The following is a 13,634-nucleotide window of genomic DNA, read 5'->3' on the forward strand; positions in this document are numbered from 1 at the left end:
ACCACACCACCGGCTGCCACTCTTACCACAATCACAACTCAACTAGGAAACTTACTCTCCTGGCGGCCTGAGACAGGGCTTAGAGTGCTGCCATATTGGCTCCCAACCGTACTTCAGACTTATACTGGTGCCGGGTCATGCAGCCTGCCGGAATGTCCCGGCACCATGGGTCCAGCTGAGCGGCTGCGCCGATTCTCTCCTTCATTCGTTTGTCGTTCCATCCACACTGTCGAGTTCGTCGTTCTCTACACCTCCTCACTCGTTCCTTCAAGTTCTTCGAATCCCGCCCACCACTCCCTTTATCTTAATATCCGTTAGTTTAATGCGCCACACACCATAGTTCCCTCTTTCTTTACCGAAATGTCGTCATATTAGCAGATCCTTTCATCACATATTTCATCGAATAAACTCTTATAAGTCCTTGACATGTTCGAATTCGTGAGCAGGTATCCCGCCCTCCCAGCGGCTCCACCTGCTCGCGTACCACCCCGAGCTAACGCTCGGCCCAGCCCAACCTGTTAGAACATGTCAGCGACACTAGAGCTAGACGAAGCTGGACGCTCAAGTCTCCAATGGAGACCTCGAAACGAGCATCTTTTCCGATACCCTCGAGCGGGAGAGGCTTTCTGTGCGATCTGCCGTAAGATACAGATATCTCTCTGTGATTGCCACCGACTGTGTCCTTTAGCGTTCTTTCAATAGAATGTATCTCCTCCATTCTTACAATACGCCACATAGTATAGATCGCTGGATTCATTACGCCGTACACAATACAATTATCTCGAACGTGACATGGAAAGGAGGAACGTCCGTATCACTTACCCATTCCCGACATCTAAGGCTCGCTCTCAAATCACAATCCTCCTCCAGTTAGTATATACTCAATCGCCGAATGCACGTTTCCGCCAGTTGCAAGGAGTGCCCTGACATTCTGCGATGCATTCGTGAATCCCATATCTTGTAGTTGCTATTTCCCAAATATAAATCCAAGCAAGAGCAAAAAGCACATTAGATCACTAGCCACACACAGCACACAAGACGCACCTGCAACTGCACCTGGAAGCGTTCTTCGGGTGGCCGCGAATCTGCGGGTGCAGCAGGAGGCGCACCGAAGCCCGCGAATCCGCCTTGACCACCGCCACCTCCAAAGGCTGTTTGCATTTGTGCGAGAGCCGCGGGGTTGAACATGCCGAACGGATTAGCGCCTGCGCCTGCATCAGTCCCCGCGCCTGCTGGTGGGACAGGAGGGAAAAATGCTGCGAAGGGATTTGGGGCTGGTTGGCTGCCTGTAGGGGAGGTGGAGGGGTTGGAGGAGGGAGACGATGCAGGTGCTGTAGATGGAGTACCTGGTGCCGGGAATGCGGCACTGCCACCTGCGCCGGGGAAGCCGAATGCTCCACCGAATGGACTGGCGCCTGTACCCCCACCTGCACCTTGGAATGCTGCCGCCATCTGTAGCATCGAGCGGAGAGATTCAGGATTTGATCTAATTCGGATCAGCGTGCATTTCTAGGGGTAGTGGTATACAAAACGACGCACATCATCTCCCTGAATCTCTCGCTCTGGAAGACTTCGCGGACTTGAGGGGCAATAGCAGCGAGCTGAGGGTTGCTCGCAATAATTTGGTCGAGAACAGCGGGATTGCTCATGACGCCGCTCATCTGCTGGAGGAATTGGGGATTCTGCATCATTGATTGCATCATGTTAGGATCGTTGGGGTTCAGACCCATTTCTGCAAATGGGTTGAAACTGTTGAGGGCACCGTAGCCGAGGTGAGAGTTGAGCTGTGTCAATGGGTCGTGGGGATTCTGGCCGGCTTGCATTGTGGGGAGGGGCGGGACTGGGACAGAGGAGGTCTGAGAGCCAGATATGTTTGAGCGAGCGACGCCCTTGACCATGTGGATGGTGTGCGACGTCTGGATTTTATATGTTGAAAGAACATCTTCATCCTGTGCAAGAAATTATCAGTGATCATGAGAGGCATGTGCAATGATATATACCTTCAATACTCGGCCTTGTAGATACAATATTACTTGAATAAAGGAAACCTTGCCAAATGCATTAACACGCACCAGAGTATATAAGCCTCTGCCGATCAGCCTCTACATCAGACTTCTCTGCGATAGCACGTTTGAGGTCGAGCACAGTCTTGTCAGTACTGATTGTGATTTGCAGCTTGAGCTCGCTCGGTCCTAGTTCTGGTCAATATGTTTTGCAATCATATATTGTGAATAAATCGCACCCTTGACATTTATCTGAATTTCCTGTGGCGTTGAGCTCATGATGGAGGAGGATAAGCGTTGTGTGGGTGCACTGGCACAAGTAGTAACATCATCAAATCTGCTTACTACAGCGCGGGAAGACTCCAGAACCCTCCCGTTTGTTCGGCGACTCGCTCTCATTTCTAAATTCTGATTCACCCTAGCCAAGCTGGATCTTCTGCTTTGAAGAGATCGCTCATTATTTCTCGTATGTATCCATAAAATCTATGTATGCTAATTTTATTTTCAGGTGTTCTTGAATCTTGATTACAAGACAACGCCGGTGGGCCACGCAGGGTACGGCACGCAGGTCGCTGCCTTCCGTGGTTACCAGTTGTACGGACGTATAAATGGTTTACATGCATTATCTCGACATCTTTTTATTTTCTTATCCCTGACACAGAATGACCCCTCAGTTCAGTGAGCACTGTTTCACCGCTGTCTCCCACTCTGGTACTCCAGTTGGCCGCCGGCTATCAGGAGAAGATCGCTAATATACAGACACATGTATCTAAGCCCACAAACACATCCAAGTCCAACGGCGCCATCCTCTAGTCTTCGATCCTTTGTTCATCAACAACCAGCTCATCATGGACTATTATATTTATCATGGTGTGCTTCCGTGCAGCAAGTGTAATCATGATTCATCATATGATTTCCCGTTTTGACCCGTCTACAGGGTTCACAGTGCTCAACTTTTACCACTTCTTTGGAGAACCTATCCATGATTGCATGGATATACCAGGCTTCGACAGGCCGGCATGGATAGAAAGGGCGTTTAGTAACGCTGACACCCATACCCGCCCATGGGCTAACGCTGTCGTGAAGAAATACGGTATGGCAACCTCTTCTCAAACTCACTATTTACCTTTCAACTCCCCGTAGGCTCAGGCATGAAATACTGTGCTGTTGGTACACCTGCTTGTTATTGTCTTGCCGTCGTTCCATACCTCTTTTTAGGCTTTTGCTTTGGCGGACCGCAGGTGTTCGATCTTGCCAAGGAAGGTAGCTTAATTATCTGTGGTGCGCGTGTTCTAGCATCATGCCAATATGTATGCGTGATATCATATAGATGCAATCGCTGACCCTGCTATCACCGAGGATCTGACGGAGATCGACGAATGTCCTGTCCGTCCCTTCTCTTTTTCCCAAGATCTGCATATTGACCCGTCCGATCGACTGGTCCTAATGCTCTTTTCCTGCGCTGAAACTAATCACACATTCCCCAAAGAGACACGTCGAAAGGTTGAAAACAGGCTCGTTGAGCAAAAGAAGACTTACCACTTCCATATTTTCAGCGGTGAGTCACGAATTTGCGATCAGATGCGATCAGAACGTGGGCAATGCGCGTCAGTGGTGTTTTTTCCAACCTTTCCATTCCGGTTCTTGTTCTGACGCACAGTTTTCTACTTTCTCCTCTACTCTTGTCCATAGTCTTCTTATTAACATGATCCTCCAAGACGGGTCAAGGAAGAGTGTCAGCGTGGCATGGTCGCATGGTTCAAACGTTTCACAACTTAAATAATCAACGAATCCCAGGACGACGAGCGTGGCATACTACGGTGCGGTATAACGGTACTCATATAGGTATTTTGTCCTTCAACGTTTCAACCTCGCTTCTCACCTCCAAGCTCTTTGCAATTTGAATAGATAATCCACCGTGGCACTTTGGGTTAACGACTCGGATTCTGTCCTGGCTTGCCGAATCCCCTAGTACTGGTGGCCAGACACAAAAACGAAGCGTCGGACTGCAAATTCAGCAAGCTTATTCACTCTCAAGCCAATCGACTCCGCGAGTATACTTCCTTCCACGTCAATACATGTGGGCATGGGCCTTCAGGTTGTCAGTCCATCAAAGTGGGACTGAACTTCTGAATAACTCGAAAACGGGCTGGGATTCCAAAAGTAGAAGTTAGGAGAGTTGGGATTACTGCAACTGTACCTACAAATCTGCAACGTAGGCGGGCATATTTCTCATTACGACTCAATATTTGACCACGTAACGGAAAAAATAATTGCAGGAGAAAACGTTAAAAGCACAATGCAACAACAATACAAGAAGCGTGTGAATTCTTGAAATGGTTGCCCTGCATTCTCGTAAATCCTTTCAAATTCATCAAGGCCCCATATTGTTCCACATTGTCACACGTCCCTGTATGCATATTTCCCCGAGTCTTGGCGCCCCTAGGTGGCACCAGCTGGCACCGGTAAAGGTACCGTACACCCTGGTTAAACACGGCAAATTCGGTTGTCATAATTGAATCGGTGCCCCACCATTTGCGAATGCAATGTTGGGGCCACTTGATTTACTGCATAACGGTAGGTACACATACATGCATGGGCGTCAGTATTTGATACCACTTAATCTCCAATCGTTCGGTATTATGATGTTTTGCATTTGCAGGCGATCAGACCGGAGTCACCGATCATCGATCATCATCCGCGGGCAGTCTAAGAGTCGGAAGCTCAGAGGAACAAATGTGATGATTACGATACGTTCCTGATGAGTCCGAGTCGAACGACTCGGATTCACGTTCCACTCCGTGGGCTCTCATCGCCGTATGTGAAAGGTTTGTTCCAATCTCCATGGGAGCAGTCTCTAGAAGCTTTCATCCATCACACGACAGATTAGTGGCTGTACTAGTATAGTACACAGTACGGATAAAATGATTGCCATCACATTCAGAATCGGTTCTGTCTTTCTCCATGCAGGACCTCCAACTCCTACAGCCTTCTATCGAAAACACGTTTGGAGCACTTTTTATCGGGGTCACTCTTGCGGCATTGTCAGTAAAATATTTGCTCACTATGCAGTCAAGACTAAACGTTGATTATGGTCGTAACATATCTCACGGAACAGCCTCTGGGGTATAAGCAATATTCAAACGTTTTTCTACTTTCAGACGCATAGAGGCACAGGAATAACATTCTTTAAAGTGGTTGTACGTCTTTGTTATCTTGTCTGTTCTTGTCCTGACACTATGTCAGGTCATTTTATTTTGGTAGATATCCTTTCGAGTTACAATGGTCGAACACTATAAACGTTCACTAGGATACTTGATGCTCTGCACCTGGTCTTCATTGTCCATTGCATCCATTATTACTTAGTGACAAATCACGCAAGAATGGGTGCGCTCTCAAACATTGTATGGAGTTTTAAAGTGAGTTTTCGAATTTCCTTCTCCTCTGTGCACATGTCACCATCTACTATGATACTGATAGACTCGTGCAGCTTCAGGTCATATGTTATGTGAGTTGTATTTCCTAGGCTCTGTGAGTCGCCTCAGACACACACCCCACAGGCTCTCATCACAAAGGGTGTACAAGCGTGAGTCCGATTTGCATAGAGTTCTACGCAATGTTCGTCATATTTATTTGTCCAGTCTGTATGTCCACCGCCTATGGATAGGTATTTGTCCTCCGGTCAACATTCTGCTATGACTAATGCGGTAAACATAGTCAGCAAGGGCCGATCGAGAGCTCTCTTTATAATATTAATGATGGTGGGTTTATAATCAATGCTCATGTACTATAGTAATTCATTCTGCATATGATCATAATCACTCCTAGTGCATAACCGTGGCCCTCGCTTTAGGTGAGGATGTCATCTGCAAACTCTCTTCGTGAAATCTCGAACATGAAGATCTTTTTAGGTGTTGACATCGGTGAGGGTTTTAGCGTACTAGTCATGGTGCTGCTGCCGTCGACTCATCATCTCCACTTTGACCCAGTCCTTGTTTGGGTATTGTGAGTGAACCATCTGCTCGATTTCTCGCGAGGTGCTAACCGTGATTAGGTATCAGTGCCATCAGTTTTCAGACTTGATTAGAGTAGAGTGGGCGGCATACGCGGCTTTGGGCACGGTTACTTTTGTCGATATCCTTATTGCATCATTGATGTGGTATTTCCTCGCTACCTCCCGCACTGGGTTCTCTAGGTAACGAACGACCCATTGACTGTCAGGATCTGGTATATTGACGTTGAGTTTTAAGGACGGATTCCTTCATCAACAAGCTTATGGCTTACACCGTTAATACTGGCTGTATCACGAGGTATTCCGTCCATCCAGACTATACTATACCTTGATTGACGTTTTGCGCAGTATAGGTTCAGTGGCAATTATAGTCACAGTAAGGTCTAAATAATCTTATTGTCGACCTCGTCTCTGAGGGTCGTTTGCAGTGCGCAGCGATGCCAAACAACTTTATCTATCTTGGCGTTGCATTTTTAGTAGCTAAATGTATGACCACGCATTCTCTGAGGACGGTGCTGACTACTACCATTTCAAGTATATGTCGGCTCGTTTCTCGCACTCCTGAATATGCGATACTACTTGCAGGGCAATGCGAACAATATCGATTCCGTCAACACGCACCGTGCGCGCCAATTCCTCTACCGACCGGAGCCGCACATTAGGGTGCCACAAGTGGAGGAGGAACTCCAGGCCTCCCAGGAGAACATATGTAAACATGACGATGAAACGGATTTCACTCGTCCTGTACAGATTGACAAGGTTTGTGGTTAATTTATCGAATTTCGAGGAAGAGGACTAAATGACACCCTTTAGCCACAGCCTCCACCGATTGCCATCACAGTTGAGATAAGTTCTTTCTCGTCAGCTTAATAGGTTGTCATGCATGTATATCGTCCGCCTGTCTCTTATAGACTTTTGAGGCCACGGATTATAACATCGATTACTACCTCTGTGCATTCTGATGTACTGCATGGTTAAACCCAGGGTTAGGCTCTCCAAATACCTTCAACATCGAGGTTCGGAGCCGAACACATTCTCCTTGTGCCAGATAAGCTCAGAACCCTATAATCTCGTAAGGTATTTAGTGGCCGCCGAAGCTGGTTGAATAAGACAGACGGTAGCCTATATATCCAGATATATATTAAACTAGAAAGATTATTATGCTAATGTATGCGCTTTTGAGTTATCAGCCAAGAAGGATGTAGTATCATTTTGTCTGTATATGTCGTGCAAAGACTGCATAGGATATTGCTGCGAGTTTCTGTGTTCTAATCCACTTCCCCCTCCAAGAACAGTTGAGATGTAATCTCGATTGTGTTGATTAATCGTCATGCGAATGAACACCATGTAGAAGGCAATCGAGATGATCGGGACGTTCTAGTTGATTTCAGCTTAGTGATATCGATAACAAATGTTAACAGCCGAATTACCAAGTCTGCCATAACATACAGTCCGTTGTTCGAGAGGACGAAACATATTATCGAGGAGCAGAGCGCTGCAGAGTACAAAATAGCAGCGTCTAGGAACACGCGCAATAAAGGCATCTTCCTATCGGTAGCGCGGATTCCGGAGACCTTGCGTTCGCTCTTCCAGATACGATAAGCTAACAGCCCTAACATCAGGGGCAATGAGACCCAACATCGCGCATACGCAGAAGTCTGCTTACCTGAACTAAGTAAATTTGTTGCAAGTGTCAAGGCCATGAACGTCGCGACCGAATGTCCAATCTTGTTGGTGAAGACATTGTTACTCGACGCTTGCGAAAAGTCATAGAGCGTAACAACACCGAACGCTTCCAGGTAACATCAGAGCACATCACTTCGAAAGTATGATTGCAACAAACCTGCGATACCACACCACGTCATGCAAGGTATAATAATAATCCATACAGATTGCCATACAATGTAACATCGATAGATCTTTTGACCGAGGAGGATTTCTATAAGCCGCGGGTTTCAAGCTTGCAGATTAAAATTTGAACCCACCACCACACCGTCGCCAAGCAGGGTTTGTAAGACGAGTATCGCATCCTTGACTGCAAGCGTTTCTTCAGAAATGTCTGCAAAAAAAGCCGCTGGGCCGCCTGGGAACGTGTCACGATACTTCACTAGTCCATCTTCAACACGAATGATGCCTACGACCATGTGCTTGGGAAGCTTCAGCGAATGTCACTGGACGCAAGCGGCGAGACACTAACCACGGTACTCAGTAAGAACAGTAGAGTGGCAACTACAACAGCTGGCCGATTGATGTTGCGTGTACGACATTTGTAGGTGATTATCCAGATGGTACCCAAAAACATGAGGACTGAAAAGCCTAAAGAACGCTAGCTTGGTGGACATGAGACAGGAAAACTCATTGCAATACACACCATATAAAATGCCTTCTAGCACTGACGACATGATGACAGCGGTATCCAGCGGGATACCTGGTGAAGCGGCCATGACGCAAATACCAATGCCTAGGAATGCACGACGCTGTGGACACTAGTTAGACGTTATATCCAAGTATTCGGCTCAAGCTTGAGACTCAGGGATCAGTTAATTGCGACGCACCTTACTGCAGGTTCATCCTCGGCATTCTGAAAAAATAGAAGCTACTTGAAACACCAAGCGACACAAGCGCCGTTAGTAAATTACATATTTCTTGGCCTGTTTCACTGCTTGCCGCCGGGTAAATTCCCCAAAAGTATTGGTCATAAGAATGGTGACACCAACTTGCCGTCAACTTCAAGTTCAACGTTGTCAAGTATAAGTTGAAAAAGTAGGTGCCTCCTAACTTGACTAGCCTTATTTTGGCGTTTTTTTGGCAATTATCGTACTCGTCGGTGAAATGGCCTACAATGCAAGTAGTGTAAGTAACGGCAACGGTGGAGATACTTTGTCGAGAAATTGACGCTTCAGCTCTTCAAGAAGTCACGTGATATCGCGCGGAATTCAGGGGTGGGCGAGCGTGCGTTGGTTGAGTTTGTGCCTGCGGCTGGCCCTGAACGAAATTTAAAGGGCTGTAAAGTGTCATCTTGGCAGTGTGACCAGTACTAGCAAAAACGCCCACATCAAAACATAGTATCAGCTTTTGCATGGGACGCCGACGCTGCGCGGCGTGGGACACAAGCTCGAAAGGAAACCACATGATTTGCCCACTTGACGCCTGAAGGCCTCATCTCCTTGCCAAGAACCATGTCGTCCACACTCGCAGGCCCATTGACAGATCATTGTTTTACTTCGGTCGCACACAGTGGCACACCCAAGGGTGAAAGCATTACCATCGCTGGCGTACCGACATACCTATCTACTCCGCAAGCTTCCGCTGCGTCCGCAGTAGACACTGTCATCCTATACTTCTCGGATGTCTTTGGGCCATTCTATATCAATGCTCAACTGGTTCAAGATTACTACGCTTCCCAGGGTATGTTTCTGTGTGCATAGTTTCTTGGTGTGCGTATTGATTGGGGAGGCAGGTTTCACCGTGGTTGGAATAGATTACTTTTTTGGTGATCCTGTTCATCTGCATCTCAACAAGCCTGGGTTTGATCGCCCAACGTGGAGAACAAAGTCTGTCGAGCAAGCGAAGGCTAGCGTCCCAAAGTGGGTGGATGGTGTCAAGGAAATGTTTGGTACGATCCTTCCCAGCATACGTGGCATACCCAAATACTAAGCAGCGATATAAAGGAACGAATGTGAAATACTGTGCCGTCGGTAAGTAGGTCGGCTCTTATGAGATTGCTACCTTCATACTGGATCAAGGTTTCTGTTTTGGCGCGCCCTATGTCTTTCAGGTTGCAGCTACTGATATGCTATCGTGTGGTATGTGACGTGTCGTTCTATCTTTGGTGTCTGTATGCGAAATCATCTACTAGCCGCTGTGGCCCATCCTACGAGCTTGACCGAGGAGCTTCTGAGGGCCAGCAAAGGCAGGTTCCGTGTTATACTTTTCAACAACAGCATTGACCAAGCCATACAATCAGTGCCCTTGTTGTTCTCTTGTGCAGGTATAGACGCGTCTTCCGGTCCTCTGAAGTGTCCTTCACTCATGCCACCCCATAGAAACGGACTCTGCATTCCCAGCGACGTTCCGACGACAAGTTGAAGACATCCTTGTGGAGAAGAAGGCCACATACTATTTTCAGATATTCAGCGGTGTATCGCACGGCTTTGGAACAAGGGGAGATCCAGAAGTCGAGACTGAAAGTCAGTGTTTGTCGCCTTTTTCAGTGATATGAATTTTCAATACTCTTGCTTCTGACAGGATGGGCGAAGGAAGAATGCCAACGTGGGATGGTAGGATGGTTCAAACGCTTTGCGAGTAGCAAGTGATCTATGCTGTTATTTTGAAATCACAGACTGTCTCAATAAATTGTACTCATATTGTGACCTTACTCTGGATTGTTTCAAATGGACAGACCTTATTTGCTTTCCGTGAACTCTCGAAGGTTGGAGCTAGCTATAATTATAATGAAGTCATTTGCTGAAATACATCCACATCGAACATACGGACATCCGAGATCCCGAGTTGTCCACATGGCTCTGGAGGTCGGGTGATCACAAAGGTCATCATGTGTCGTTCATAGCCCAAGCTTGCTCTTCTACTCCGAAGATATAAAAGTCGCACGAAGTTCATCTCTACGCAGAATATCGATAATGTCCCCCACACTCGCCTCTGCCCCTGGTAGTTGCTGCTTCACCGGTGTAAAACACACAGGCACACCCGTTGGCCGCGTTGAGGACCTCGGTGGAATCCCAACATACATCTCCGATCCTCCTGCTGCCACACAGAAAGTGATACTCTTCCTAGCAGACGTTTGGAGTCCGCTTTACCTTAACAATAAGTTGATCCAAGATTATTTCGCGTCCTGTGGTGCGTCCTGTTGTCAACATTGTACATTGTGAACCGATAATGAGATTTCAATGGAACAAGGCTATATCGTCCTTGGACCTGATTATTTCTTTGGCGACTCCGTGCCGAACCACGATGGCCCAGATCGCCAGGCGTGGATCGACAGTTCCCGCAAACCTGCTATCGATGCGTTCCCCGCTTGGCTAGATGCTGTGAAAGAAAAATATGGTATGTTGGTTTGTTTCCGGTCGCTTCTGAGTCACCCAAATGTGTACAGGGAGGGAGAATACCAAATACTGTGCTGTCGGTACGTCGATACAAGAATCGCGCCAAACGACGCTGAATTCGTGTAATCAGGGTACTGCTTTGGAGCCCCGTTCGTCATGGACTTATGTTCTGATGGATCTGTAGTTGCTGGTAAGTGTTTCGACAGCTTTCAAGAAGGATGCCCACGTGAGAACTGCAGGAGCACTGGCTCACCCCGCATTCCTCGATGAAGATCACTTTGAGAAACTTGACGGTACGCTTCTTATACTTGACATCATCCAGCTGCCTTAACAAAATTCAAATCATTGCATCAACACAGGACCTCTCCTTCTCTCCTGCGCAGGTAAAAGTGTCTTCTTACAGATGTTCACGATGGCCGTTAAGCTGATTCCCAATACTATTATTCTTTCATGTAGAGGAAGACCACACATTCCCGCTGGCCTCGCGTCGACGTGCAGAAGACATCATGGTCGCTCGCAAATCCACGTATCATTTCCAGGTGTTTTCAGGCGTCAAACATGGGTTTGCTGTACGGTGTGATCTTGCTATTGACACGCAACGTGAGTGGCCTGGTTTCATTTCTTACACATTGAAATTAGCAAGGCACTGAATGAATGCCGATGCAGGCTGGGCGAAGGAGGAGAGCGCTAGGGGAATCGTGAGTTGGTTTGATAGGTTTACGGTCTAGGTTGGTTACGATGTGCACGTTTGTTGGGAGAATGAATTTTCATATCATGGGTAACATTGAAAGCTCTAATCATATCCGTCTTGTGCATCCGTGGAATTACATAAGGCGGAGTTACTATCAAACCAAAGCAAAACAATCCGTGTCACCGACTCACCGGTCATAGACTCGGCCATTGACTCTCGATCATGGATCCATATATCTGCGGAAATTGCTTGATTCCGCATTGTTCGCCTCCTTGGAGCTGAAAATAGGATAAGCAACCTGAATTCAGCTGGTTGTTTATGTATGCTCGCAGCAGAAAATACATACTCCTGGATCAGCATCATCCATCATGTTTCAAGAACACCCCTAACAGTGCCCCAAACCCTATATCAATACGTACTTGTGCTTCGAGGGAAGCAGCGATAAGAGGCTATTCGTTTGATGTAGCTGATCTAGGGTCTCGTCACGTTCTGTCAGAATTCGAGAACTACATCGAGAAAGGCGCCCCCCACAGCAATCTCGGCAAACTGCAAATTGAGCTGGTAAAGCTACTGACGCTGTTGTAGATCCCCTGGACATCACCACTATGGCTTCCAAATCCACCACAGGCCTGCCGTTGGACTCTGCCAATATAATGTCAACAGTACTAGAAGGTATTTTATACGGCGAGTACCATGAGTTCTTACGTTGCATGCCTATCAACCTAGCGTTCTTTTTTCAGGCTTTTCAGTCCTCATGTTCATAGGTACCATCTGGACATTTACTTACAAACAACGCATCCGAGACATCAATCAGCCAAGCACCGTGGTTGCCACCTTGCTGTTTGTACTCAGTACTGTGGTTAGCTTCTTACCACTCTCATCCAACTTCATTCACTAAAGTCTCCCTAGCACATGATCGTAGGTATTATTCGTCTCGAAGATGGACTGGTGAAGTATGGCAATACCTTCCATGATGGGCCAGCAGGGTTCTTCGCAGATGTGACCCAACAAACATTTGTGACAAAGAATACGATAATCACTTTACAAACCTTGCTTGGTGACGGAGTGGTGGTGCGTTCAAGTTTTTTTTGCCTGCAAGCTTGAAACCCCAGTGACTTACACGAATCCCAAAAAGATCTATCGATGTTACGTCGTCTGGCGATCTGTGTGGATCATCATCCTACCATGCATGATGTGGTGCGGTGTCGCAGGTTATTTGCAATCATACACAAAAATTTGGATGCTCTGACGTGTGTTGTTTCGAAGCGTTCGGTATTTGTATGGTCTATGTGCAAGCACCGACTACCAATGCCAAAAATGTCTTCGGAAACCAAACTGGACATTGGATCACGGCGTTCCTTTCCTTGACGCTTGCAACTAATTTGCTCAGTTCAGGTAAGTTCACTTCTGCGTAAGCGCCATGCTGAGGTCTATGATATTAATGACATGAATATATACAGGATTGTTGGCATATCGCATCTGGACGATCGAACGCAATGTCTCTGGAGCTTACGCTACGAAGAATAATATGCCTATATTGCGGGTACTCGTAGACGCCGCACTTTTATACTCTGCAGCGTTTTGCGCCTCGCTGGTATGTTTCGCCATATCGAACAACGGGTTTTATGTTTTAGGAGACCTGGTGTGTTATTTCGCTGATCAGAGCTTTGATCAACCACGTAGATCGTTCCCATCATCTCGATTGCTTTCTACATGGTGTTTATCCGCGTCGCAATCAGCAAGAAGATCCACGAATGCCTCTCGGCTACTCTTTGTTGAGGAACAAATGAATCAGACCGAAGAATCTCTTCGAGATGCCCTGTGCAGCCTTCGATGCAGATTGGAATGATATTTTCCTGATCAAC

General features: G+C 47.0%; 8 protein-coding genes across 8 annotated transcripts; 6 read left to right on the forward strand and 2 right to left on the reverse strand.

Annotated features, from left to right (window-relative positions):
• Nucleotides 1-390: 390 nt before the first annotated feature.
• Nucleotides 391-2,377, reverse strand: F5147DRAFT_698663 (uncharacterized protein). The gene is made up of 6 exons (XM_041437570.1): nucleotides 2,243-2,377; nucleotides 2,073-2,192; nucleotides 2,001-2,014; nucleotides 1,540-1,949; nucleotides 1,045-1,486; nucleotides 391-967 (listed from the first exon to the last, which is right to left on the reverse strand). The coding sequence occupies exons 1-6, from the start codon at nucleotides 2,280-2,282 to the stop codon at nucleotides 854-856; spliced, it is 1,140 nt and encodes a 379-aa protein (XP_041291863.1). The 5' UTR covers nucleotides 2,283-2,377; the 3' UTR covers nucleotides 391-853.
• Nucleotides 2,378-3,743, forward strand: F5147DRAFT_698673 (uncharacterized protein). The gene is made up of 6 exons (XM_041437571.1): nucleotides 2,378-2,681; nucleotides 2,778-2,894; nucleotides 2,941-3,096; nucleotides 3,147-3,389; nucleotides 3,493-3,561; nucleotides 3,722-3,743. Exons 1-4 carry the CDS (start codon nucleotides 2,666-2,668, stop codon nucleotides 3,344-3,346), a joined length of 489 nt encoding a protein of 162 aa, XP_041291864.1. The 5' UTR covers nucleotides 2,378-2,665; the 3' UTR covers nucleotides 3,347-3,389; nucleotides 3,493-3,561; nucleotides 3,722-3,743.
• Nucleotides 3,363-4,576, forward strand: F5147DRAFT_216175 (uncharacterized protein). The gene is made up of 4 exons (XM_041428640.1): nucleotides 3,363-3,561; nucleotides 3,801-3,848; nucleotides 3,912-4,218; nucleotides 4,283-4,576. Exons 1-3 carry the CDS (start codon nucleotides 3,450-3,452, stop codon nucleotides 4,175-4,177), a joined length of 426 nt encoding a protein of 141 aa, XP_041291865.1. The 5' UTR covers nucleotides 3,363-3,449; the 3' UTR covers nucleotides 4,178-4,218; nucleotides 4,283-4,576.
• Nucleotides 4,577-4,759: 183 nt separating this feature from the next.
• Nucleotides 4,760-7,114, forward strand: F5147DRAFT_215744 (uncharacterized protein). The gene is made up of 18 exons (XM_041428639.1): nucleotides 4,760-4,831; nucleotides 4,889-5,047; nucleotides 5,122-5,203; nucleotides 5,250-5,263; nucleotides 5,314-5,422; nucleotides 5,494-5,511; nucleotides 5,564-5,589; nucleotides 5,645-5,670; nucleotides 5,721-5,764; nucleotides 5,832-5,856; nucleotides 5,915-5,926; nucleotides 5,993-6,008; nucleotides 6,058-6,198; nucleotides 6,254-6,313; nucleotides 6,364-6,391; nucleotides 6,444-6,501; nucleotides 6,551-6,774; nucleotides 6,829-7,114. Exons 2-18 carry the CDS (start codon nucleotides 4,968-4,970, stop codon nucleotides 6,883-6,885), a joined length of 1,020 nt encoding a protein of 339 aa, XP_041291866.1. The 5' UTR covers nucleotides 4,760-4,831; nucleotides 4,889-4,967; the 3' UTR covers nucleotides 6,886-7,114.
• F5147DRAFT_216204 (uncharacterized protein) lies at nucleotides 6,829-8,627 on the reverse strand. The gene is made up of 8 exons (XM_041428641.1): nucleotides 8,571-8,627; nucleotides 8,387-8,492; nucleotides 8,213-8,331; nucleotides 8,001-8,162; nucleotides 7,859-7,934; nucleotides 7,682-7,807; nucleotides 7,446-7,627; nucleotides 6,829-7,392 (listed from the first exon to the last, which is right to left on the reverse strand). Exons 2-8 carry the CDS (start codon nucleotides 8,457-8,459, stop codon nucleotides 7,174-7,176), a joined length of 957 nt encoding a protein of 318 aa, XP_041291867.1. The 5' UTR covers nucleotides 8,460-8,492; nucleotides 8,571-8,627; the 3' UTR covers nucleotides 6,829-7,173.
• A 372-nt stretch (nucleotides 8,628-8,999) lies between these two features.
• On the forward strand, nucleotides 9,000-10,451 carry F5147DRAFT_698712 (Alpha/Beta hydrolase protein). The gene is made up of 8 exons (XM_041437572.1): nucleotides 9,000-9,423; nucleotides 9,476-9,631; nucleotides 9,687-9,713; nucleotides 9,762-9,821; nucleotides 9,875-9,928; nucleotides 9,983-10,006; nucleotides 10,062-10,205; nucleotides 10,264-10,451. Exons 1-8 carry the CDS (start codon nucleotides 9,195-9,197, stop codon nucleotides 10,329-10,331), a joined length of 762 nt encoding a protein of 253 aa, XP_041291868.1. The 5' UTR covers nucleotides 9,000-9,194; the 3' UTR covers nucleotides 10,332-10,451.
• Nucleotides 10,452-10,534: 83 nt separating this feature from the next.
• F5147DRAFT_698714 (Alpha/Beta hydrolase protein) lies at nucleotides 10,535-11,894 on the forward strand. Its single transcript, XM_041437573.1, has 8 exons — nucleotides 10,535-10,872; nucleotides 10,933-11,079; nucleotides 11,129-11,158; nucleotides 11,209-11,268; nucleotides 11,318-11,371; nucleotides 11,438-11,461; nucleotides 11,535-11,678; nucleotides 11,745-11,894. Exons 1-8 carry the CDS (start codon nucleotides 10,656-10,658, stop codon nucleotides 11,804-11,806), a joined length of 738 nt encoding a protein of 245 aa, XP_041291869.1. The 5' UTR covers nucleotides 10,535-10,655; the 3' UTR covers nucleotides 11,807-11,894.
• A 2-nt stretch (nucleotides 11,895-11,896) lies between these two features.
• On the forward strand, nucleotides 11,897-13,548 carry F5147DRAFT_636937 (uncharacterized protein; the record flags this gene model as incomplete). Its single annotated transcript, XM_041432923.1, has 7 exons — nucleotides 11,897-12,453; nucleotides 12,510-12,628; nucleotides 12,679-12,840; nucleotides 12,905-12,980; nucleotides 13,036-13,164; nucleotides 13,230-13,411; nucleotides 13,453-13,548. The coding sequence occupies exons 1-7, from the start codon at nucleotides 12,375-12,377 to the stop codon at nucleotides 13,546-13,548; spliced, it is 843 nt and encodes a 280-aa protein (XP_041291870.1). The 5' UTR covers nucleotides 11,897-12,374.
• Between the last annotated feature and the right edge of the window lie 86 nt (nucleotides 13,549-13,634).

The sequence above is a fragment of the Suillus discolor genome, assembly GCF_016758755.1.
Source record: "Suillus discolor strain FC423 chromosome Unknown F5147scaffold_33, whole genome shotgun sequence".
Classification (NCBI taxonomy): Eukaryota; Fungi; Basidiomycota; class Agaricomycetes; order Boletales; family Suillaceae; genus Suillus; species Suillus discolor.

What these genes read in the sequence shown, in the direction of transcription:
- F5147DRAFT_698663 (XM_041437570.1), bottom strand. Translation starts at nt 2,282, where the DNA reads ATGAGCTCAACGCCACAGGAAATTCAGATAAATGTCAAGG. An exon ending in GAGAGATTCAGGGAGATGAT is followed by an intron (nt 1,487 to 1,539) that starts GTGCGTCGTTTT and finishes GATCCGAATTAG; the next exon opens with ATCAAATCCTGAATCTCTCC. An exon ending in GCTTCCAGGTGCAGTTGCAG is followed by an intron (nt 968 to 1,044) that starts GTGCGTCTTGTG and finishes TTTGGGAAATAG; the next exon opens with CAACTACAAGATATGGGATT.
- F5147DRAFT_698673 (XM_041437571.1), top strand. An exon ending in TGTGCTTCCGTGCAGCAAGT is followed by an intron (nt 2,895 to 2,940) that starts GTAATCATGATT and finishes ACCCGTCTACAG; the next exon opens with GGTTCACAGTGCTCAACTTT. An exon ending in CGCTGTCGTGAAGAAATACG is followed by an intron (nt 3,097 to 3,146) that starts GTATGGCAACCT and finishes AACTCCCCGTAG; the next exon opens with GCTCAGGCATGAAATACTGT.
- F5147DRAFT_216175 (XM_041428640.1), top strand. Translation starts at nt 3,450, where the DNA reads ATGCTCTTTTCCTGCGCTGAAACTAATCACACATTCCCCAAAGAGACA. An exon ending in CCACTTCCATATTTTCAGCG is followed by an intron (nt 3,562 to 3,800) that starts GTGAGTCACGAA and finishes AACGAATCCCAG; the next exon opens with GACGACGAGCGTGGCATACT. An exon ending in GTATAACGGTACTCATATAG is followed by an intron (nt 3,849 to 3,911) that starts GTATTTTGTCCT and finishes CAATTTGAATAG; the next exon opens with ATAATCCACCGTGGCACTTT.
- F5147DRAFT_215744 (XM_041428639.1), top strand. Translation starts at nt 4,968, where the DNA reads ATGCAGGACCTCCAACTCCTACAGCCTTCTATCGAAAACACGTTTGGA. An exon ending in TGTCCACCGCCTATGGATAG is followed by an intron (nt 5,671 to 5,720) that starts GTATTTGTCCTC and finishes CGGTAAACATAG; the next exon opens with TCAGCAAGGGCCGATCGAGA. An exon ending in TCCCGCACTGGGTTCTCTAG is followed by an intron (nt 6,199 to 6,253) that starts GTAACGAACGAC and finishes TTGAGTTTTAAG; the next exon opens with GACGGATTCCTTCATCAACA.
- F5147DRAFT_216204 (XM_041428641.1), bottom strand. Translation starts at nt 8,459, where the DNA reads ATGGCCGCTTCACCAGGTATCCCGCTGGATACCGCTGTCATCATGTCG. An exon ending in TGTTCTTACTGAGTACCGTG is followed by an intron (nt 8,163 to 8,212) that starts GTTAGTGTCTCG and finishes AAGCTTCCCAAG; the next exon opens with CACATGGTCGTAGGCATCAT. An exon ending in GACGTGGTGTGGTATCGCAG is followed by an intron (nt 7,808 to 7,858) that starts GTTTGTTGCAAT and finishes GTTACCTGGAAG; the next exon opens with CGTTCGGTGTTGTTACGCTC.
- F5147DRAFT_698712 (XM_041437572.1), top strand. Translation starts at nt 9,195, where the DNA reads ATGTCGTCCACACTCGCAGGCCCATTGACAGATCATTGTTTTACTTCG. An exon ending in TACTGATATGCTATCGTGTG is followed by an intron (nt 9,822 to 9,874) that starts GTATGTGACGTG and finishes ATCATCTACTAG; the next exon opens with CCGCTGTGGCCCATCCTACG. An exon ending in TCCAGAAGTCGAGACTGAAA is followed by an intron (nt 10,206 to 10,263) that starts GTCAGTGTTTGT and finishes TGCTTCTGACAG; the next exon opens with GATGGGCGAAGGAAGAATGC.
- F5147DRAFT_698714 (XM_041437573.1), top strand. Translation starts at nt 10,656, where the DNA reads ATGTCCCCCACACTCGCCTCTGCCCCTGGTAGTTGCTGCTTCACCGGT. An exon ending in AGATTATTTCGCGTCCTGTG is followed by an intron (nt 10,873 to 10,932) that starts GTGCGTCCTGTT and finishes CAATGGAACAAG; the next exon opens with GCTATATCGTCCTTGGACCT. An exon ending in TACCAAATACTGTGCTGTCG is followed by an intron (nt 11,159 to 11,208) that starts GTACGTCGATAC and finishes TCGTGTAATCAG; the next exon opens with GGTACTGCTTTGGAGCCCCG.